Raw genomic sequence first — 23,524 nt, forward strand, 5'->3', positions numbered from 1 at the left:
TATTGATGTGGGAGATACCACCATGTCTGAAATGAAAACCTTAAATTCAAGATTTTAAGTTACTTACGGCTTAATTCAAATTCTTGCAATTTCTTCAAACTGTATTACTTAGTGAGGGGGTGGGGTTTTTTAAATTATGGTTAAAGAAACAAACATGAGAGTCTGGACATGCATAGATATGGCCCTGTTGCCATTTGGTGAGCTACCATTTCCTCCAGGTCAGGACCGTCTCTGGGCTGTGCACACAGCAGCAAGGGCTACCATAGCAGGGTACCTTCCTGGTGTGAGGCTTGTCTGCCATCAATGTAGGTGCGAGTGCCCAGGAAGCCAGGCTGCCCCAGGCACCTGGTGAGCTGGGGGCAGAGGCCCTGTCTGCTGGAGAGAGCAGCTGCACAGGAAGAGAAGCTGATGGCTCCCTGAGGCTCCTGCTGAGGCAGGTTCCTGCACAGTGGTGCTCATGCTCGTGGCTCTGCCGGATGGGCCAGATCAGTGGGACCTGAACCTGGGCTCAGCCAGGCTGTGTGGAGCTGCAGACCAACCCTGCTGTGGCATGGCTGGGACAGGAACCGGCAGACACAGGGTGGGGCCAGGCAGCTTTTTTGATAACCCTACAGGTGCTCTCAGCCAGCCCCTCACCTCTCTGCACGTGGGGGACATGCCTCCACAGCCTCCTCCTGCTGGGTCCCTGTCCCACCCTGTCATGCTCATGTCCTCCTGGGCAGCTTGTTCTTGTTGCTCCTCATCCCACTGTTCTCCATTATTTTACACAGTTCTCACTCAGTGCTTATAAAAAGTAAACCTATTCCATGTTGGCTGTCATCTTCCGAGGCAAGCTTTTCCTTTTCCTCCCATAAAATAATCCCTTGGCTCTTGAACACTGGTGGCCAGAGTGCTCTTTGTCATCCAAATGAGATCCTGCTAGAGCATCATACCATTCATGCCATTAGTACTTCTCTATCACTGCTGGAAATTCTTCAGTATTTTGGATTATTCTGGCCTTTTTAGTTCATGCTGCATTGGTGGCTCACAGTCATTCTGTGATTGTTGAGTGTGCCCCAGTGTTTCCCCCTTCTCTCATTTCCAGCTCACTCATGACCTTGAACTTTGTTCTGTGAAAAAGCAAAAAATCAGAAGTGAAACACAGCAATCTTGTGTTGCTTTCCTCGCTGAGTGAAACAAAGGCACTTCAAAGCATAGCTTTGCATGTTGCTCGAGAGATCTCCAGATATGGAGGAAAAACTTGCTCAACAGTTTCTTTACACTTCATGGTGGAGAATCTGTCCTTTCAGAAAACCAGCAAAGAGACAAACCTCTTCCCTTAATTTCCTGCAATTAGAGCAAGAAAAAGCCAATAAAAAGAGACATCCATTGGTCTTCTCCTAAATAAAATTCAAAACTGTACCCCTTTAATTTTACGGGAATTTCCTTTACCTATTTTCTCTTGAGATTTGGAAACCAAAAGAAGTAGATAAAAACCTGCCCTGTGTGCAACAGCTCACTTCCTCTTTTTAAAACACCAGTTAAAACAGTTATTTCTGTGTGATAGAAAAGACTTAGTTCATTAAGTTTACATGCAGATTTTAGCAGATAACATTCTCTCCCTAGTGGAGGATTTCTGAAGGATTTTCTGGTCAGTCTAATCAAGAGGCAGAGCTGATAGTTGAGCACAAGATAGTTGAGTCTCTTTCTTTCATTTTCCAGATTTTGATGATCACAATTTCTTTTTACAGGAAAGAAAAGAATAATAAAAATGGCTACAACAGCAGCAAATACTCAAAGACAAACAATAGGCTGTGAGGAATACAGTCTGTACAGTAGCCTGAGTGAAGATGAGCTTATAAAGATGGCCATCCAGCAGAGCTTGGAGGAGGACCCTGCAGGTCAGCCAGGTGCCCAGAGCCACCAGAAGTCAATGGTGGCATGTGCTGGTGCGGTGGCCACCCCCAGCCGTGCCAGCCCCCACAACCCACCTTACCGCATCTACCCTTGGCAAAGGTAAGTGAGTCCTTGCCCGGGAAGGGAAAACAGCCTCCCCTGTCAGACCACGTGCTCTCTAATTAGCTTTGCCAGGCGGCTCCTCCGCAAGCCTGTCATTAGTGTGAAAGCCAGAGTCTGCTATAAATCCAATGAGGTCAACAATTTATGCGCTCACAGCAAAATGAGAATATGCTTGATGTTGTCTGTTTTAAGTAACAAATAAAACAAAAAAAAAGGGACACAAGCTTTCCTGAGCCACAGAAGCCCTCCTGAGGCTACCTGCTCCTTTCCCCCTCAGGGACACACTATATGCCGAGCTTAGGTTTCACCAGAGAGGGAGGACAGCATTTGTTATAGGAAAACATAAGAGAGATGCAAAAAATAGGTATAATGTGAGCTGGCTACCTTTTAGATACTCCAGTTTTTAGAGGATGTGGCTATTTCAGATCAGTCAGAGACTTCAAACATGCTACTCTCAGACAAGAACAGCTCCAGACACGAAATTGTGGCACCATCCCCCTCCCCTGCAATGCTGAGCTGTCATCACAGAGACCTGCTGACAGTTTCGAACCCAGGCCATGTTCCCCTTTCATTTTATATAAGGTAGATTTCTCAAGGGAAAAGGGAATAGGTCCCAAAGTCACCTCCAAAACAAGGGAAAATATCCTTTTAAACTAATTTTTCATTTTTTAATAAACTAGGAGTAACCAAAGTTTTGCTCCTCCTTCTTTGTCATAACTCCACCCTCTGACACCTTGCTCATTAACACCTGTGGTTGTTTGGTTTCCAAGGGTGGGAAACTGGGAACAATTCAATGATAATTCAATGTAAGCATGTTCATAGCTGTGGAATCAGGATGCAGTATAGCCTCCAATCCTACTTCCCACCAAAGGTTGTGGCTTTTCAGTGTCATTACTATGCTCTTAAACTGTCAGCTGTGCTGTGGGGACCTGACGCTGGGGAGAATAAGGGCTTCCCTGGCCATTTGGTCTTGTCCTCCTTGGGTATCCTTTGACAACTGATATTTTGGCAAAAGGCAGCATTAGCATTTCTGTGCATTAACCTGTTCTGCCCTTGCCTCAGCCCAGCAGAGTTTGACCTCCCACTGGAGGGAAAACCTTTCCAGCTTGTATCACCAGATCTGTAGCACTGCTGAACACTTCTGCCACCTGGGAGAGCCAAACTGAAGTGGAGCTGACACCCAGACATCCTGGGTCCTCCTCTGCACTTGTCTCTGACCTGCTTGCGTGGCACTGTGGAGGTGATGAATGTCACCTCACCTCGCCTCATGCCTGCTTCCTGTGCGGTGGTGGTAGGGTTAACCACACTGTTGTCTTATATGGTCATTTGAATCCCCTGACGCTTCCTCAGAGGGCCAAAAATAAACTCGAGCCGAGTGAGCAGCTGAATCCAGTGCAGTGCAAGCCGTGGCCATCTGCTTTTATTCAACGCCCTGACCGGCAGGCTTTCTCGCTCCATTTCTGTGGATGTGTGTCTCTCTTTCTGCCTCAGCATGACCTGTTTCTCCTATTCGGAGTATTTTTCCTTATTCCATTCATGTCATCGCCACTCCAGATTGGCGGCCCAGCAGACAGGCCGTGCTCAGCCATCCAGCTCGGGGGCAGCCTGGGGTGTCAGGCGAAGGTACGACAGCAGCCTGTGCAGCACATCCCAGCCCGTGTAAGTGTCTCCCTCTTCCTCTCCTGTTTTACCCTGCAGTCAAAACAAGCCTTGCTACCCACTCTCCCACTAAGACATCACTTCTGGGTGGCGATGGTGTGTGGTGGGGGGAGATGGTGTGTTCATCTGGAGGAGGTCTTGCTGACACCTGCACCACACCCTTGCTGCACTCCTGCCCTTCCTTCCAATCTCCTAGCTGTCCCAGACCATGCCCAGGCTCTTGCAGTTGAGCCACCTCAAACCTCCCTTGTTCCCTTCTCCCTCTTCATCTCTCTGCATCCCTTCAGTGTACATGTCCTGGGGATTCTTGGTCAGTCAGTAGCTCTGAGGTGACAAGGACAGCAGCGAAGGGACAAATGCACTGTGATTTATATAGACTGGCTCACTTATCAACATGGTAGATGAGGCAGGCAGGTGCTGATAGTAATTGTATATTGCATTGGTATTAAGTTCAGGGTTCAACAATGGGGAAGAATGGGGAAAAAAATGTATCACCGTATATAAACAAGATAAGAAAGTGCAGTCCTTCAAAGTAAATATTTTATAAATGCTCCCAAGATGCTGTGCCTTTTCCCAGCCATATCTGTGCTGTTCTGCCACACTCAAGAGGGCTTACTTGCCCAGAGGAAACTAGCTTGACTGACTCTGATCCTCCTGGCTGTGCTTTGCTGTTAGGAGGGCTGCAAATAAGCTTAAGTGAACAGAGTCTTGGATGAGGAAAGCAGACAGGCAAGGGGGTGGCCTAAGCTCTGCCACAGTGCCCGAGTGTAGTGGAAATGTCTGGACTGTGATGGGTTTATTACAACTCTCTGCAGGCAGAGTAGATATGTGCACCTGCCCTTAGCTATCAGATGACAAGAGAAAAGTATTGTAGGCAGGACTTCTCTGTATCCTTGCAGAAAAAAATTCCCTGCCCTTTTTATCTACCCAGTTCAAATCTACTTTTTTTTTATCTGTGTTACGAGTCTCTCCCTGGATGCCTGGTTGCAGGGACTACTCCTCCAACACTCTTCTTCCTTTCATCCCTCACCCAGCGCTACAATCTTCCTCACTTCCCCCTGCATCCTGGCTGATGCAGGGTCTGTTCCTGGCCCTCCACTGCCATTACCCTCCCTGACATTGTGAACACCTCTTTCTGCTGCAGCATGAAGCCTGCCTTATCCCTGTCACCTGCCAGCTCCCCTTGGCCACACTGAAATCACATCCTCTCAGTACGTGCTCTGCACTCCTTGCATGCCTCTATGATGCTCTGGGTCCAGCAGCAGGGTGGGGTGCAGGCTGTTCTTCTGCATCAAGCAGCTTGATTGAGTTCAGCCTGCAAAAAGGCTGGGATAAGGCTGATAAACCAGCCCTCCTCTTCTGCCAAGTGAGAGCAAAAATATAGCTGGGAAGCCACAGGAGAGCATGATTTTACCCTAGTCTCAGATCCAGGAAGGGATGATATTTGGCTTCACCTGGGGAAGTGCTGTTGCTTCAATGCTGCCTGCATCACTCCAGGCTGGTAGGAAAAGAAAGAGCTTCATGAACTTTTCCATACTCCACTGAACCTCTTCTGCAGCACTTCAAATTGACCTCACCATATATCTCATCTGCAATGAGTATTTATTGTCTTGGCTACTGGCCTTTGAAATGCAGTAATTCTTTCGAGTTGCCTATAAGGTTAAGATTTCATCAGATATTAAGACTTACATCATAGTTTTAATACTTGTTTTTTCTATATCTGATGAAATCCAGGCAGAAGAATATGCTGGGGTTTTATAACAGCCAATTATAAACCAGGCAGAAAACAAGGATTTCACATGGAGATTCATTAAACTTTCTGTTCTGATCTGGAATTTGCTTGGCTAAAGCATCTGCAGCCTCGTCCAGTAAACCCCCTCATCTTACTCAGGAATCATTTAAGGTCAAGGAACCCGACAGAAGTTTGCTTCATTCAAGATCTGAGGGCTTAAGCAGAATAGTAACTGATTCTTCACACATTTTTAACCCTACCACAAATCCAAGGTACCCTCCTGCTTTCACTGAGGTCTCATATAACGTGATTCACCTTGCATTTGCTGTGTGCCAGCCCCATGCACAGCCTCCTGCCATGGTCCACCTGGCACACAGTAACTTATTATGTGCCAGTAACTCTATCATGTGCCCAAATCCTGAGGTTGCAGTGTACGTGTAACATGAACTTTTGCACAGAACAACAGATGGTTTCAGCAGCCTGGTGCCAGAGGTGTTGAAAGATGAAGATCCCCCACCTCCGCCTCCTCTCCCAGCCAGAGATGCCAATGGTTGCTGTCAGCTGATTTCAACAAAATGCTCAGTTTCTAACACCTGTATAAAAATTTATTATCCTTACAAAATTAGCAATTTTAGGCTTAGTCCCCAGGGTACTTTAATCAGCCTGAAGATACAGCTGTGTCCCTGGGACCTTAGCCTGGCAGTTATCGGAGGTCAGTTGATTCCTCCTGGGAGGGCTGTGACCAGGGAGACAGCTGCCTGCTCTAGCTGCTATCTTCTCAGGCAAAACGCCTGACCTTGTGTCCCATATCTCTCCCCATTCCAGTCTTGTTATTTTTGTGACTATACTGTTTTGAAATCACTGCTTTCAGCTGTAGAGAAAGAGCAAGAGGCACCAAGCACTTTTTCACCTGGGAAATGGTGGTTTCTCCCATTCTCTGGCATAGGTATTGAGTTCACCTGTTCTACTTCAAGGCCCTGAGTTTATCCTCAGAAAAGCAGCTTGGTGACTTTTCTTTCAATGCTAATATCAATGTTTATGGCACAGATTAGGTACCTTTGGGCAAACTGAAATTAGTGATGCCTGTGTGAGTTTCAGGCTGCTGGTCCATCCAGCCCCTGCAAGACAATGGAATCCAGTGTTGCTCCTGTAACTCGCACTAAATACAGAGGTTATACCAGTAATCTGCTTTGTGAGGAGACCTGTGCTAACCTGCCCATATTTTTATGTCTCTGATCTCACTCTATTGTGGTATTTTAGACTTTCATTCTGTCATAACTAGAGTTTAAGGTTGTTCCCATAATCACTACCCTGCATGACCTTTAACACATGCTGTATTCTTACCCTGTCTATGCTAACAGTCTCTCTGAGACACGCACACCTCCCTGTCTCCCACATCTCTCTGGCTTCAGGACTGCAAGTTTTTTTCCATAGAGTTATTTCAAACCACAAATGCTCCTATGTTCTCATGAACCTCTTGCTCTCTGTCTCTGAAAGTATAGCCCACATTAATTTTTTGCAAGTTCCCATTAGAACCAGAAAAGTGCTTCTTCCTTTACAATGTTAGCTGTTCTAGAGCTTAGTTATTTAGTGCATCAAAATAAGAAAGCTGTGGCTGCCTTGTCCCAGCACAGCTCAGCAGGAGCTCAAGCAGATGCCAACACTGGAAGGCACAGCCCAGCATCATGCACAGAGCTGCTGTCCACCACGGGCAGGGGTCCTGCCTGACTTGGCTGTAGAGGACTCACTTCCCAGCTCCCTGCCTCTATCACGCTCCTGGCAGCCTCAGATGAGGTAGAAGGAGGGTAGCAGGCCCTGCTGCAGGCACCGCTGACTGGGGACATGGTGACTGTCAGGCAGTGTTGTGACCCCTGCTCTGTGGGGAGACTCCCAGTAGCTCTCACTGTTGCTCTGCAGAAGGACTCATGTGCCCGGGTCAGCCCTGCTCTGCAACCACTCTTACAGAGCTTGGAGAAATGGGTCAGTGCCCAGAGTGTGTGGAATGCATCCTTGGCAGAGGGAAGGCTTGTGAGGGCAAAGTGCACTTGTAGGCTGTTCGTTGTGCCTCATGCTGGGTAGTATGGAGCACACTTTATGCTTTTTGTAGATTTTCATAGTGAGCCTCTTCTTGGAAGTATCAGAACTAGGTAGCACCAAATAAAAGATTTATTTATATATCCACTGATTCTACACATTTCAATGACTTTGAACTCTGGAGAGACTTTTAAATATTCACTTCCTCCCTAATAGTTTTTCATTCCTTTTAATCCTTGTGTCTAGAAGTTATTTGACCCTGTGGAGCCTGTGAGTGGTTTGTTGGGTTAGAATGGATCAAGTCATGAACCACTTAACAGCTAACAACCAGATTTTCAGAAGTGTCCAGCATGTCATATGTCTTACTGAGACACTGGAGACATATTTTTTAAGGTCAATAGTGTTTGAAATAGTTACTATTTCTGAAAATCTGTTTTTTCAATGCTGAAATAACTATAGCTGTGGATCTCTGTGATGACATGATGAAGGGCAGCTCAGAATTTCATTCAGGTGGGTGTATTTTTTTTCAGCCATCCCTGGATGAAAAAAAGGAGAGTCAAGACAAACACCCTAATGTTCACACGGACCTGAAGGAATGGCCTGAAGTTATGTCAGGGAAGGTTTAGGTTGGATGAAAGACAAAGGTTCTTCACCCAGGCAGTGTTTGGGCACTGGAACAGGCTCCCCAGTGAAGTGGTCACAGCACTGAGCCTGACAGAGTTGAAGGAGCGTTTGGATGATACTTTCTGGCACATGGTGTGACTCTTGGGGATGGTCCTGTGCAGGTCCAGGAGTTGGACTCGATGATCCTTGTGGGTCCCTTCCAACTCAGTATATTCTGTGATTCTGTGATTATTGGATCAGCTAAATTCTGAAAATTGGATTGTGTAAGCAAATAGGAAGTATTTTCAAAATACAAGAGTAAGATTTATTGATAACTTTTGCTAAAGCCACCTGCAAATCTGAACATTTCTTCAGGGGTGAACAGGGGCAATGCTCTTCAAAGCTGATCTTGTTTAAAAGAGCTCATATGGAAGCACCATGCCACATGGGACAGCAAGGTGAAATAATTATCACAGTCATGGGCACTTCGCAGTGTACAGAGCAAGGGCAGGGCTAGTATTCCCCAAATCCAGATACTTAAAATAACTGTTTATGTCAGAGATTAGTTACACCTACACTTTCCTTACTCTCTGAGGAGAGAGATCAGTTCCTCTAGAGAGCGATTCTTGATTTGCTGAGAATGGTAAAATTAGAGAAGACAAATTTACCTCTACAGGCCCTGTGGCAAGACACCTCAGGGCCACAAATACTTGGTATATAGGCTGAAGGGGTTCACTATTTTGATCAAATGATACAGTAATGTTGCTCCAAAAAGCTTCTCAGTAATGAAGGAAGCAGTAATCAAGTTTTAATCTTGTTTCAAAGAGAACTTGACCCTGTAGTGGCAGCGATCAAGGATGGAGATGAAAAAGCAGTATGCAACATGATGAAATCAGGAAAAAACCTTTCTAAACCTAATAAGGATGGCTGGATACCCCTCCACGAAGCTGCATACTATGGCCAAGTGGGTTGCCTGAGCCTGTTGCAAAAAGGTCAGTGAACTTAAAACTAATTAATTACAAAATGGAGAAGAAGAATATGAATAAACTAAAAGGCAGTATTAGCAGCATCCCAATCCTGGCCTGGGACTGTGTGTGAAACTTTTTTCCAACCTCTCTGACTGTATATTAATTTCATTTTCTATTGGAAAATAGGTTTCCAAACTGAAGCCTTAAAAGTTAGGATATTTGGGAGAAACTGATATCGGGATAGATCCTGCCAAGCCAAGGATGTCTCACACTAAAGCCTTGAAGCTGAGCTCTCTACTATTATGAGCTGCTCAGCTGCCAAAGCTGACAGGAATCACCTCACTTGCCACTGGCTGGAGATCCAACCCATCACCTCTTTGCTTGTGCTTGAAGGCAGTTAACTCCTGTAGTTTGTTTTCAAATTGCTGCTGAAGTTACTCAACAACTTTCTGCATCACTAGTAGCCATAGCTGAACATTTTAATCTAAACTGGTGACAGATTTAGATACTCAATCTGAATTATAGTAACGTTATAGTATATTCCTAACTTATATTGATCATGGAAAAGGAAAAGAAACAATAAAAACTTACTTGAAACTCCAAGGATTTTGGAAGGTGATGATGCTGTAGATACTTGTGCACTACACGCCGTAATGACTTTGGGCTCACCATTCCTCCACAGCGTACCCCAGCACCATCGACCAACGCACTCTCAATGAGGAGACAGCTCTCTACCTGGCCACCAGCCGGGGCAACCTGGACTGCCTGCTCACCCTGCTGCAGGCTGGGGCTGAGCCTGACATCTCCAACAAGGCCAGAGAAACGCCGCTCTACAAAGGTGTGTAGCTGCTTTTCCAGGGATGCTGAACTCTTCTGGCACCACCAAGGCAGAACTGCAGGATCACTTGTGATAAAGGGCAGAAACTCGGCAATTAGCTCCTGTTTTCTACTTCCCTGCAGTAGTCCTCTATCTCTTACATCTGACCTGCCATGCCATGGCCTTTTTTCTTATCTGTAATAGAAACAGGATTAGCAGCTGCCCTGCAGGGTGCAAGCTTTGATGTGGTGCTGAGGGTGGGGTGTGAGAGGTTCAGTGGGGCCCTAAGCACAGGCTGTCCACGCAATGTCCCAAACTTACAGAAAGCTGGAGAGTACTGGAATATGAATGCTTTTTTAAACAGTAGGACCTAAGTAGATGTTCGATGTGGAAGTACAGTAACTGTAGACATGCCAGTGATTCATATACTGTGTGAGCCAGGCCAAGCTGTGTCCTATGGCGAGGCATAAAATTATAAACGACTCAGCAAGGTGGATAAAATATTTAACGTGGACGTATTACTTTGCTGCTAGTTGGAGAGAACACTTTCTTTCTTTAGCAGAATAGCAATAAATCCATGACATCACAAAGATTCATAGAAGGAGATGATCTCTCACACCTTCGTGTCAATCTGCCTTTGCTCCTGCCATGACAATTTTTAGCACTCTAAAACGTTAAAAGCACATATTACTGGTTAAAACACCAATCTTACCTCCAGCTTTGGATGCCTGTCATTAGAGCTGCTCAGTTTAAAATGCTTTTGTTTTAAAATTCTGGCTTTTAGTTGGCTAAAGGAAAGCTGTTCAGCTGTGCATTAAACACACAGTAGTGGTGGTAATAGTAGTGCTCATAGTAATAATAATAACAACAACGATGTGAAAAGAACACTTTAGGCAGAGAAAAACTCTTAATAACAATGTGCTAGCATTGATGCAGTATCTTCTAGTTTATCTTACAACAACAGAAACAAACAAACAAACAAAAACAAATTAAAAAAAAGTCTATCATAACAAAGTAGCCATCCCTCATATGGAAGCAAATTAAACTCTTCAGAGCTATAGATAGGTAATTACAGAAGCAGCTAATTACATAGTTGCTTTCAGTACACGAGTGACACCTGTTTATGGGAGAGGAAGTCATGGAGATATCCCAAGGGAAGGATCAAAACCAAAAGGTGGCACTTCTGTGAAAAAAAGACACTATTATTTCAAAGAAAAAAAAACAACTGCTATGAAATGTGCCAGCCTCTCTTCTGTACATTGTATAACAAATGCTTTATCTGCAGTCCAGGACAGTAAGATAAAGTGTCAGTTTGCACAGAATTTGGAAAGAAAGTGTTCATGTCATGTGATTTATGTAACATATTTGATCTTTGTAAATTATTTCCTGCACATTTGTCACCCCACTTGGTCACTGTGGTGTCCAGTTGGTACAAATATGCTGGGCTGGATTCCACCCAGTACCAGGCTTGGCACAACCCTTGCACAGGACACTTAGCTCCCACCACCTCCCAGCTGAAGATTGTTTTCACTATCACATCCTTTAGGAGTCCCAGGCAGTGTTTTTGGCAGCAGCCTTGGCCCTCATACCTGAATGGGTCTTTAGTCTTACTATGGCTTATCAGTGTTACGCTGCCTTAAGCTACATGAAATGAATATACAACACCCAGAATATTTGCAAAAGCCTGTCCTAGTCTCTTCCCATTTTTCCAAAACAGCCTGTGAGCGTAAGAATGCGGAAGCCGCAAGACTCCTGGTACAGTACAATGCGGATACCAACCATCGTTGTAATCGAGGATGGACTGCTCTCCATGAGGCTGTCTCCCGAAATGACCTGGAGATTATTGATATTCTTGTGAAAGGGGGTGCCAAGATTGAGTCAGCAAATGCCTACGGGATCACTTCTTTATTTGTGGCAGCTGAGAGTGGGCAGCTGGAAGCCTTGAGATACCTCGCAAAATGTGGTGAGTACAGCCGTGCCATTATATGCCTTTATTCATTTAATTCTTAGTAGTTAGAAGTTTCCAGTAACTCTCCCTGGTGCATTTTTTGTGTCTCTGGAGGCAAGACCTAGCCTGCAGAGGCACTAAAACCCCGTTGTTCCAGATGGTGGAGTTGGGTAGGGTCTTTCAGAGAGCATGATCTAGACACGTACACTTCTTCAGCATTCATTCATGGTCACCTACTCTGGGAAGTAATATGGTGCTGTCTAACTGTATTTCTTGAGCTTTCTAAACTCACACTGCTGAAACATGTAGCCCAAAGTCATAAAAGACAATTGTAGGTGGTAATAGACGGCAGAAGTTGAACTTTAGCCTACCTCATCTGCTCATGAACATGTGCAGTGATGGGCAATGTTAGCTGTCCTCCTCTTAATGTATTCTGCTGAAAATAGGCAGAGTACTGTTGTAGAGTTAATGGCTTACATCAAATAGAAGCAGACTAGCTCTCCCTATGTGTAAATTTTTAACCATATAAAGAGTGAATTTTAATCTAACTTATACTAAACATACCTTTTAATGCTCCACTTGTGTGAAACAGCTTTACACTAAGCAGAGCATACTTTAATACTATTCTGAGGCGTATTTTATTTTCACAGTGGGCTAATATCTTCAATGCAGGTAAGATCTGGGTCCTGCACTTGTGAAACAAGAGCTTAACACAGATGAAATAAAACTTCTGAAACAGTTAGTATGGCTAAGAAAGATATGAGAGTTGGGGAACAAAAAATGTGATCTGCTGCCCAACTAGTCTTGTCAGAAAAATTTTACATGACCAGTTAGTCCATCATGCTGCCTACAATGTTAGAAACTAAGCCACAATTTGATTTGTGTTCCAAACTAGATAGAGGATTTCCTTGAAGTTCAATTTTGAGAAAAATACACAGGAGAAATTCCAATAAAACTGTCCAATTTTATCAAGCCTGAAAAGGTCCTCTGAAAATCCCAGGAATTATATCATTCATTGTTTATGACGAGCAATGTTCATCATAAAAACAGCTTCTTTCTCATTAAGAACGTAGTCCCTCATTATGTTTTGTCACTGCAGTTCTCCTGATGTTTCCAACTACAGCACCTTCAAAGGGCCAAACACAACACAGATGCTTCAGCTTAGGGTGAGAACACAGGGAAATGTTTCATGATCAAACATGATTTCTTTGCTGGAGTTTAGAAGCAAAACCCCAGTGAAATGTCATTCCCATTTAGGATACACATAGAGCAGCCTGCCTGAGAACGCCATGGTACAATATATGACAGTCAAAACCCAGGCTTTTGGGCCTTGAATATCTATAACAGAAAAAGATAGATTCCAAATTGTTCATGGCAAAAAAGTGTTGTCTTGCTTTATATTTGCATGTTTTTTATTAAGCCAAGCACACATTAGAGCTCAAGAAAGAAAAATTCGCACATTAATATTTTTATTTTTTTTTGTAAAACTATCTGGAGCCAAACTTCAGCTCTCGTGAAGAGATATGATCTCAGGTGCTGAGTTTTGAAATGCAATATTCATCGATTAAGATATGCCCAAATAAAGCCTGTTTAGAATTTTTGCTTGGCACTATGCAGATGTCTTTTTAGAGAGTATTGTATTAGCCTGGATATGTACTAAAACCAAAACATAGTATAAATTCTATAAATATAGTGTGAATATATAGAGTATGAATGATATGTATAAACATATATCATAAATACATATCCATAGAATTTTGGAAAGCACTTATTGAGATCATCTAGTCCAAACTCCTGATCAGGAATAGTGTATATACATAGTGAAAACATATAAATATTAGTGGAATTATTGTGTTTGAAGGAAAGGCCATGGTATATAAAGAACAACCCATTTTAAAGTTTTTTTCCTTTGAGCTATAGCTGAATGGAGTCTGGATTCATGACTGGGACCTAATGGTTGCTACCCATGACAAACTCTCCCTCATAAAATACCCATCATATTAAAAGCCTGTGCAAATTTGTGATATAATGGTATATAACTGATATGACTATGTCATCTTTGATATGCCCTCCTTCACAACCCCATCCAGCACATTTTGTATTTCCAGTGTTGTGGAGATGTAGTGTTCATTCAAAGCATGTTCCTTCCATTTGATTTTAGCCTTTTGGTGCTAAAAGATTTTCTTCCTTCCTAGGTGCTGATATAAATACTCAAGCCAGTGATAATGCCACTGCCCTTTATGAAGCCTGTAAAAATGGACATGTACATATTGTGGAGTTTCTTTTGTCCCAAGGAGCAGATGCTAACAAAGCCAATAAGGATGGCCTGTTACCTCTTCACATAGCAGCCAAAAAAGGGATTTGCGAGTAAGTTTTATTTAATTTCATAGTTTCATCTTTTAGACAAGAATCTAACATTCTTATGAAAAGGAGAATGTAATGTTTCAGATCTAATTTTTGGCATTATGAGCAAGGGAGCTATTAGTTGAGAATGGGGTTTTCTGCTTGCAGAGCTTGGGCCAGAAATTATACACTGAAGAGTGTGTTTGCAGGTTGGGATGGGATGGGGTGAGCAGGAATGAAGGGTGAAAGATTTCTTTAACTTTACCAAGACATCACCTATTGCAGCTAAATAACATCATGTATCTTGGAAGTGGATTAAACTGAGATCCTCAAAATATTCTTGAGATGAAATTAAAAAAGTATTGGTGGGGAGTGTTAGTCCTCAATAGTTTTTGCAGCGTAGTTTCCTACATGAGTCCATTGTGATTCTTCTGCACAAGCAGAAGATGTTGGACTCATCTCTGCTATGTTCAGGTTTATTGACAATAATTCAACTGCTGACAGCAGGAAGTGGTTAAGTGAATCTCTAGGGCATTAGTGAGACTGTTGCTAGAATATGGTGTTCAGTTCTGGTATCCTCCCTTTCAGAAACCTTTCAGGAAATTGGAATGGCTTCAGAAAAGAAGGACAAGAATTGCTCATGGTCTGGAAAATATATTTTATTACTGAGTGATTAAATAACTCTTAATTATAGCAGACAAATGCATAAAAAGACCCTGTGGTTTCTGCCTCAAATGAAATGTGTTTGGGACAGAGCTGAGCATATTCTTTAAAACAGTGAGAATAGTAACTAATGGAAAAATAACCAGGAATCAGGTAGATTTTTACAGTCCTCTGAAATAGAGATGTTTCTGGGAAAGGGACAAACTCTACAGTCTGTGATAAAGTATATCAATATAGAAGATGCTGTCTGGGATGGAATTGTTGCACTGTCATGTAAATAGCGTTTACCTGGCTCTTTCAAAATCTGGGACATTGCAGGATGCTTCTGAGCCTGGACTCCATAGCATGTACTTCTGATCCTACAGCAAGTTTTAGTTCCTGCCTTTAACCCCTTGCTGCTGGAAGGGTGAGCGACCCACAGCTAAGTTTGCAAAACACAGTCATATCTTGCAGTGACAAACCCCTTTTCTGACTGTAGAGGACTCTTCTGATTATTGCAGTTTCTATCAAAATACTTCTAGGAACAGGCAAATGGGAGAACAGGCAAATGAGAGAGTCTATCCAACCGCAAGGACTGTTTCCGGACAATACAGCTATCTTTGCAGACAACTGCTAGAGTGGATTCTTACATATTTCACAGTCTCTAAGGAATAAAAGCTTTTGACATCATTACACCTTCCCATAAAGTTTTTCATCGTAGTGTTTAGGTTTGCTTGGGACTGTCAATTAAGCTTGTCCAAACACTTTGTTAGACCCGAGGATATTAATTTTCTGTAGTTGGAGTAGGCCTACTTCCCCGTGCAAGCTGTGTATTCTAGAGGGAAGCTCAATGTCGATTTATGTAACAGGTTTATACACTTACAGCATGTTCATGGATACCCCACACAGATTAATGCAGGCATGACTCAAAATTTTCTCCAGGGTTTGATTTACAAAGACATTTCCTTGCGCCAGAGACAGAATCCAGCTCCAGTTTTGAAAAAGTTTATCTGAAAGTACAGTAAGTTGATCTGTATCCAGTTTTTATATAAAGTCCGGCCCAGCTCTCTTAATATTTTCCTCCCCTCAGTAGTCCCACACTATGACCTGAAAAGAAATTTATCATGGAAACTTTGCAATGTGATTATTATGAATATAATATATTATATATATATATATTATATATATATATATAATGAAAACAAGAGCTTGATTCAGGTCTTATATCTGTTATTCCTGACAACCAGCAGCATAAATGAGACCAGAATTTAGGCCAAACTCTGTGTTTCACTTGTAAAAGAGTGAACATAAATTTTTATGCACAACTGCCGCAAACTAAGTGCAAGAGAAAGACAAAAGAAAGAGATATTCTCTTATAAATATTTATCTAAATGACAAAGCTTTAGTCCAATTGGCTGATCATTCTTAATTCCTTTGGTATTCAGTAAAATAACACCCTTCACGGTGACCTCTGTATTCCTGCAGATTTAGTACGTAATTCTGCAGGAATTCCACACTTCAACTTTTTGCCAGAGCATGAAGGCTCCTTACCATCAAAAAGCAAAGAATGTGGTCCCAGGGCTCAACTGTCAACTCTTGTTGCTTGGTGTTTGTTTATTTTAAATGACACCTTGTCAATACTGACCAGAAATTCATAAAGGTCATCTCATGAGCTGTAGAACAATTGCAAGCAGTCATTTAACTCTTTCCCCCTCGGAACTGAGATGCTGAGAAGGGAAGACTTTTTGAAGTGTGAGCAGATTTATTAAGTAAATAGAAATCAGTAAACTCTTGGCACACTCCTACTAAGCATGCTCTGCCTCCTGCTCCATTTAATTTCTAATAAATAGAAATCACAGAAGCAGGAGTCAGGGATAAGGAGAAACTTGGCACCATTTCAAAATGGTACATGAAGCTCAGCCCTGTGACAGACATGGGCTGTAGTCTGACTTCTCTGGTCTTGGCTGCCTTCACTTGAGCTGCATTCTTCCTACAGAGAGATAGGAAAGGCTGCAGAGATAGAGGCACCATATTACTGACCCAATCCACTTTGAAGGGCAAGAAAGAGAGACAAGTTTGAGCTACACAATGAAATTGATACAAATTTGATGTTTCCTGCTTATCATACCAAAACAAATGTGGAGTACAGGGACTGTACTGACCTCTAGAACACTCCAGCATTTGGATGTGGAGCCTGAGTGTGGCACCCCTGCAGGGAGGTTCAGGTTCCCCTTGCAGACTGAAATGATGCAGTGCCTCTTTAACTCAGATGTGAAGAGCTGGCTGAAGCACATACGCTGGAGGGAAAGAACAAAACAGACCCTTAAATCTTCAAAACATTTGATCATGGGATGACTAATGCTGGTACTTGGCATGGTGTCCTCACAGTGCTCTGTGCCCTTTTTGTTATTAGGCTCTTACAGAACATTTGCTGATGATGGGAAGTTGCCAACTCACCAGCACCCAAACCTCCTGCTCCCTGGCGAGTGTCACAGTGCTAGAAAACTAGTGTGGCTGCTTAGAGAAAAAAAAGTGCTTAATTTCCCAAGATACTTACATAATTTGAAAAACATTTTTGTTTAAAAATGAGATTTAGAAGTAACTTGGAGACATCAATAGTCCATCATGTAAATAGGAACATAATCCTGTAAAGTGCAATGCATCTTCAACTCTTATTTCAGTTCTTCGGAGCGTTGGAGGCTCAATCTTTCACAGGATCATTTCACAGGATCACAAGATTGTCACAAATAAAGGTTTTACTGAGACTGGCACTTATATTTGGCTTATTATGTTCATTATGTAAATACATGTTTGAGGGCCCGCTGTTGGGACTAGCCATTGCAGTCAAGCTGAAGATACGCAGCATTTTAAAGGAGACTTTCTACATGGTAGGAAACTGAGCTTTGCATGTTTGTGCGTTACCAAAGCTGTTGGCTGCTAGATAGAGGAATCTGCATAGGAGGAAAAAAAAAGAAGAAGGTGTGCTTGGCTCGCTGAACTCTCACAAGTTCCTATTTAGATACCCCTCTCTCCACAGACATTATGTAGGGAGCATGGTCATCTCTGGAAACAGCAGGCAGACTCACATTGGATGGTCCTTAGTCTCTGCCTGAAAGTACCGAAAGGTGACTTATCTGTATCTACACAATCAACCTGGTGCCTTGGCTAAACCACCCAACTTTATAGCAGGAAATGAAGGTTTAACCCATTGGGTTGGTCATGCAGCTCCAATGACACCTGTGCAGACATAAAAATGATCACAGATTTGCAACTGCAGGGCTCCTATACATCATATATTTGAAATTCACATTACATAAGGAGAGCAGCTTGATTGATGTCGCTGTGTTTAAGGCCACATCATCCGTTCCAATAGCAATCCCTCACTACTGGGGTTTAGGACTTGGCTGTACATTTTTTCTCCCTTGGCTAAAACATGGAAACCAGCCTGGAGAATATTTTTATTTCTTTTTCTCCCCTTTACTAATTGTCTTTTTGGCTCCCCATGATCTGGGACGGACATTGACAGCCCCACGGATTTGCCACAGCCAAAAGCCACACAGTGAGGGCCTCCAGGATAGGATCAATGCAGGGCAATAACTGAATTGTAAAATCTGCCAGGGGAGATCTGGGAACCAAATATGTATTTTAACCTATGCCTTTTGCTGTGGCCGTGACCCACAGCACTTGTCAGCGCTTCATGTTGGTACCCGTCTCTGCTGAGCAATAAAGCAATCCCTAAAAGGTGGGGAGATACAGCCTTTCTGCTGGCACCTCAGGCTGAGGCGTGTCTGCCTTTTCCTCTAGTCCTACCCACAGCATGATGATGAAGGTGCAGGACATCTTGTAGATCCTGGCTGGTTGTCTGCCATTTGGGCTGTGGAACCTAAGAGAAGTTACAAGAGGGTAGGCGAGTGCCAGCATATCGGTCCTGTAGTTGCCATTACATCGCAGAAACTGGATGGTAATCAAAAAATAAAAGTGTTCCTCCATGAGAGAGGGGGTCATACAACTCACATTTTTGGCAAGGTAGGAGCAGAGGGAGTTGTTCATAGGTTTAAAGTTTACACCCCGGGTTCTCTCAGAGTTGTTCCTGTGCCTAAGTACTCTGTCTTATGGTTACAGCCATAAAGCTATGATTTGCTGTAGGCTTGTAAATCCTCTAGAGCTCACTGCTATTCGCTGACTCTCCTGCTGGCAGGATTGTCTCCATGCTGATCCCTGTGACCAGCCGCACCCGCGTCAAACGTAGTGGCATCAGCCCCCTGCACTTGGCAGCCGAGCGGAACAACGATGACATCTTGGAAGAGCTGATAGATGCTGGCTACGAGGTCAACAGTGCCCTCTCCAATGAACGGTCCTGCCTTTATGAGGACAGACGCACCACCCCCCTCTATTTTGCAGTTTTTAACAACAATATCTACGCCACAGAGCTCCTGCTGCAAGCTGGAGCCAACCCCAATATTGACCTCATCAACCCATTACTCATCTCCATCCGTCATGGCTGCATGAAGACCATGAAACTGCTCCTTGACCATGGAGCAAACATTGATGCCTATATATCAAGTCATCCCACCACATTTCCAGCTACCATCATGTTTTCAATGAAGTACCTCTCCGTGCTGAAGTATCTCCTGGATCTGGGCTGTGATGCAAGTTCCTGTTTCGAGTGTCAGTATGGGAATGGCCCCCATCCTGCATTAAATTACAGACGGGAAAGACTTAATGATCCTCAGCTGACCAAGGAGCCAACCACAGTACAGGTAAGCACTGCCCAGTCTACCTGTAGGACTTCTGAGGACAGCTCCTACCCATAGATCTTGAGAAATTTAGTGTATTTTTTCTCACAACTTTCTGATGAGAGAAGTTGCCAATATCTCCACTTTATTTACAGAAAAAAGGCTCAATAAGTGTCTGTGAATGTTCCAAGTTCATGTTCAATGACAGCAGGAAGGTAGTCAACAGCCTCTGTGGCACCAGCTTGAATTTACAGTGAATTATAGCCATCTTGACAGCCTTACTGACAGTTCTATAACATTCTTTTCCTCTGGGCCTGAGGTGCAGGAGTGAGGTATATTTTCCTGACAGATGTATGGGTGGTAGCATACAGATAGTAGAAACCTGCTTTTTTTAAATGTCCTGTAAGATTTGTTTTGTCTGATATGGAATTTTATCTACTGGTTACATTAAAATTGTCTAGAGCTTCACTTTATGAGGGTAAACTAGTGAATGTAAATATTTGCACCTTCTAAGTTTACTGGCTAAGGAGTCACAGAGAGAGAGTATAAATTATTACATTAGCTATATGACTGTGAATTATATTTGAAGTTTTCACAAGAGGTTAGGAGATTTTGATCCATGATTTCATATTTTCAAAGACAGATTTTGCATATGCACATTTTATACATGTATCTTTGTGGTACTTTCCAAAGTGCAGATTGCTCAGCTTCCATTGGACTGGGATTGGACTCTCAGTACCTTAATGGAGTTTGCAGAATCTCAGATTACTTTTTTTTTCTGATTTCTGTATGTTCTCTCCTTCCAATATATCTCAAATGAAGTCTGACCTTCCAATCAAAATTTACTATCATTCAATATGCTACACAAAAAAGAAATTTCAACACAGCAGTCTTTCTATTTTGCAAAGAATCAGGGAAGAAATAAATCAACTTCTGTCTAGTTTAAGTGTAGTTTTGAGGGATTCAGAAGAATCTCAAAGACATGGTTACCAATAAATGTTCTTCAGTGGCAGATAGAATAAAGGAAAATATTAAAAGATCCTAGGAAATCTTTACCTTATTATCAGTCCTGTCTTCCAAAAGACTTTACTCTCCAGTAAAACATCTGGAGAAAAAAACAAACAAACAAAAAAATCTTATAAAGAGGATGGTAAGAGTCCATCACAATAATCTTTTATCCCAAAGAGAGCTGACTTTTCCCTGAGAATGTTTGCCACAGCAAAATTCTTCCAGGATTCCACTTACTTTGTCAAAGAATAATTAATAGAATGTATCATCTCTAGTCCTTGTTTCATGATATGGTAGCACATAGAGTGAACAGAGAGATGGAATTCCAGGGCAGGGAAAGACGGTTTGTCTGTAGCCCTCTATGGTATCCTAGCCACTCAAAACCCGTTCCCTCTGGATCTCACCTAAAACTATCGCCTAACAAGATATTAGGTCATTCACAGTCATCTCCTCAAAGGTCAGACCACATAAGGCAGAGGTAGCAAAAGCTGTACAAAATTTTATCTGTGCCTAGAGAGAGAGAGCAGTAAGGGACAAATGCATACAAAAAAAAAGCAATTCATTCCCTCTAATACTGTTTTTAAATTGCTTTTACTGCTAGTATTTTGGTTAATAGAAGTAAGACGTGTGACATAGCTTCAAGATATATAGTTATGCTATGGTTTGTATTCTGAAATACAGAGGATCTTATGAAACTGTAGCCTTCTCCACACAAAGGACATGCATTTTCTTTTTTCTTGTGTAAGATTACGTAAGGGTAATAAATCTGAATGATTAGTCTTTAAAAGACTATGAGCTACTGTAAGTGGATTTGGAAAATGCATAACTATAAATCCTTACTGTTGCCACTAAATTAATGTGTCCTGGAGAAAGTGAATGCAGAAAAATGGTTGCTGCCTTCCTCTGTGTTTCCAGAATTGCTGTCAAATCCATGAAGGTGGGGAGAGCGGTATCGTACTGCCGCGAGAGGGCATTCAGGTTTCTGCTGAGGACACAGGCTCAGAACCACTTTGTCCCTGAGTCAACCCCATTGCCTGCAGTTGCAGGTTTGCATTAGTTTCCTACATTTTGTTGTGTTTATTTTCCTGCAATGTCTTTTGAAACAGGTTTATTCCAGAAAATGTTTTTGTAGATTGAGCTTGTGAATAGGGAAGACAGAAAGAGGCAGGCAAGGTCTCTGGGAGAGACAAGAACAGAGCAAATAAGATCCAGTGTTTTATTACTCTACATGTATCTTCATTTAAACTGATAAAAAAGTTGCTGTATGGAGGTGATAGTGCAGATCCCCAGCTGGTGCATCCTATGGATAACTGCATGGCAGTGGCATATGCACTGGAAAGTGGCAGCCAGCTATACTAACTGAACTTCCTATGAGCAGTCCAGGTAGGAAACTGGGGGTTGTCCACTGCGATCCTTCAGACATCACTGTATCTAGTTCTTCTGGGAAACAATACACAGTAATGTTCAGTGAAAAATAAGAGAAGAGTAGTAAACACCTCTGTGAATGCTTTTACCCTGAGTAAAATAGCCTTTTCTGCAGCTTTATTCCTTAGTAGGTAAGAGAATATAATTTTATTTCTGAATAAGGGTATCCACACAACAGTTTAATGCATTTTGAGTTAGGACTCATGGATGTATAATCAAATTTGATCTAGTTACAGGAGCTTAGACTGAAAGAGGTTTAAGCTGGTGCGTTTTCTTTCCCATTTAGTGTGAGCTTGGAGGGTGTTTGCATACAGTCTCAGTGACTAAGCTGATGGATGGTGCTTAAGCCACCATCATTCAATTGGATTCAGCTCTGTGCCTGAGTTCTTACTCACACAGCATGATTTAATTCATGTTAAACTTCCTGGTTGTTCACATGCAGATACATCCACAGATATCCTCATCATATGCAGAACACTAGAAGAGACAGATGAGGCTGACTGATATAATATACATATTTAGATTAAAGTGAGAAGGAAAATCACCACTTTTCTGAAATGAGACTGCCTGAAGTCAGGTCCTTAAGTCTATTCTGCAGTATCTCCATAAGCAGCCCACCATGCAATGGCTCAGAGTATTCTGCAGCTCGCACTGTAGGCAATAGAAAATTTGCCTGATCCAGGACTGAGTAAGGAAGATGCCTCTCTATTAGGCCCAGGATAGTTCTCTCATAAGTGAGTAAAACTGCCTGGGATTCATCTGTGTGGAGACTTCTTCCATTCTCCCAGCTTGTTTCTAGTAAGATGTTTGGTCCCCAAAAGCTGCAGACACTAGTGGGTTCACAAGAAGCAGGAGGTGCTGTGCTCTGCTGAATCTCCCTCTTTCCCTAAGCCTCCTTTTGCACGGTAGCCCCACAGAGCCCCTTCCAAGAAGGGAAAGGGACCCAGAATGCTTGGTCATAGTGCCCTGGACTGCATGGACCTTTCAGCAGCCCCTCACTGACTTGGGGCAATTTTCCCCTGCCCTCACACTTCTGTGGAAGTAGGACCTTTGGACTTGTAAACAATTCATCATTCTTCCATGCTCCAGAGCTAGGACTTCACCAGGGATTTGTGTCATCCTGGGATTGTAAAGATGGGGTTCTACTCTTAGTTGTCAAAGAATAGGCTTTTAAGTTTTCTGAAGGGAAACTGGTGATTTCCCTCATTGCTGGTAGAAGGGCGAGGGAAATCGAAGTTGTCAGGGCCATTGTTATTGTTGTTTCCACAACTGCATTCACTGACTGTAGTCAATCTGTTTTTCCTTGAAGTTTTGTGAAATGGTGTCTACTCCAGAGATAAGTCGCTGGGCTGGGCCAATCATTGATGTTCTCCTGGATTATGTGGGTAATGTGCAGCTCTGTTCCCGGCTCAAGGAGCATATTGACAGCTATGAGGACTGGGCTGTCATTAAAGAAAAAGCAGGTATGGTCACCCAGGAGAGAATCTGACACAACTAGTCCCATTGTTAGATTCAAAACCTCAGTCACCATCACCTAAGTATTCATCCCATAAAATGGAAAGGATTTCCCTACTGCGACTGAATTATACTTTGGACTGGGTATTAGGCACT

At 42.8% G+C, this 23,524-nt stretch overlaps 1 protein-coding gene and 1 long non-coding RNA gene across 3 annotated transcripts in view; one reads left to right on the top strand and one right to left on the bottom strand.

Annotated features, from left to right (window-relative positions):
- Nucleotides 1–23,524, top strand: part of ASB2 (ankyrin repeat and SOCS box containing 2) — a 40,242-nt gene that overhangs the window by 12,570 nt on the left and 4,148 nt on the right. Inside the window, exons 4-11 of one of the 2 annotated variants that reach the window (XM_027638202.1) lie at nucleotides 1,731–1,995; nucleotides 3,553–3,657; nucleotides 8,852–9,018; nucleotides 9,677–9,832; nucleotides 11,529–11,774; nucleotides 13,955–14,126; nucleotides 18,943–19,504; nucleotides 23,223–23,376. In XM_027638202.1, coding sequence (XP_027494003.1) covers nucleotides 1,751–1,995; nucleotides 3,553–3,657; nucleotides 8,852–9,018; nucleotides 9,677–9,832; nucleotides 11,529–11,774; nucleotides 13,955–14,126; nucleotides 18,943–19,504; nucleotides 23,223–23,376 — 1,807 coding nt within the window. In that variant the 5' untranslated portion in view covers nucleotides 1,731–1,750. The remainder of the gene's footprint in view (nucleotides 1–1,730; nucleotides 1,996–3,552; nucleotides 3,658–8,851; nucleotides 9,019–9,676; nucleotides 9,833–11,528; nucleotides 11,775–13,954; nucleotides 14,127–18,942; nucleotides 19,505–23,222; nucleotides 23,377–23,524) is intronic. The other variant, XM_027638203.1, reaches the window with a different exon arrangement.
- Nucleotides 16,078–19,013, bottom strand: LOC113944744. The gene is made up of 3 exons (XR_003526771.1): nucleotides 18,929–19,013; nucleotides 16,907–17,041; nucleotides 16,078–16,754 (listed from the first exon to the last, which is right to left on the bottom strand). It is a non-coding gene; the product is annotated as an uncharacterized LOC113944744 (long non-coding RNA).

Source organism: Corapipo altera, unplaced genomic scaffold (assembly GCF_003945725.1).
Source record: "Corapipo altera isolate COAL_440 unplaced genomic scaffold, ASM394572v1 23, whole genome shotgun sequence".
NCBI lineage: Eukaryota > Metazoa > Chordata > Aves > Passeriformes > Pipridae > Corapipo > Corapipo altera.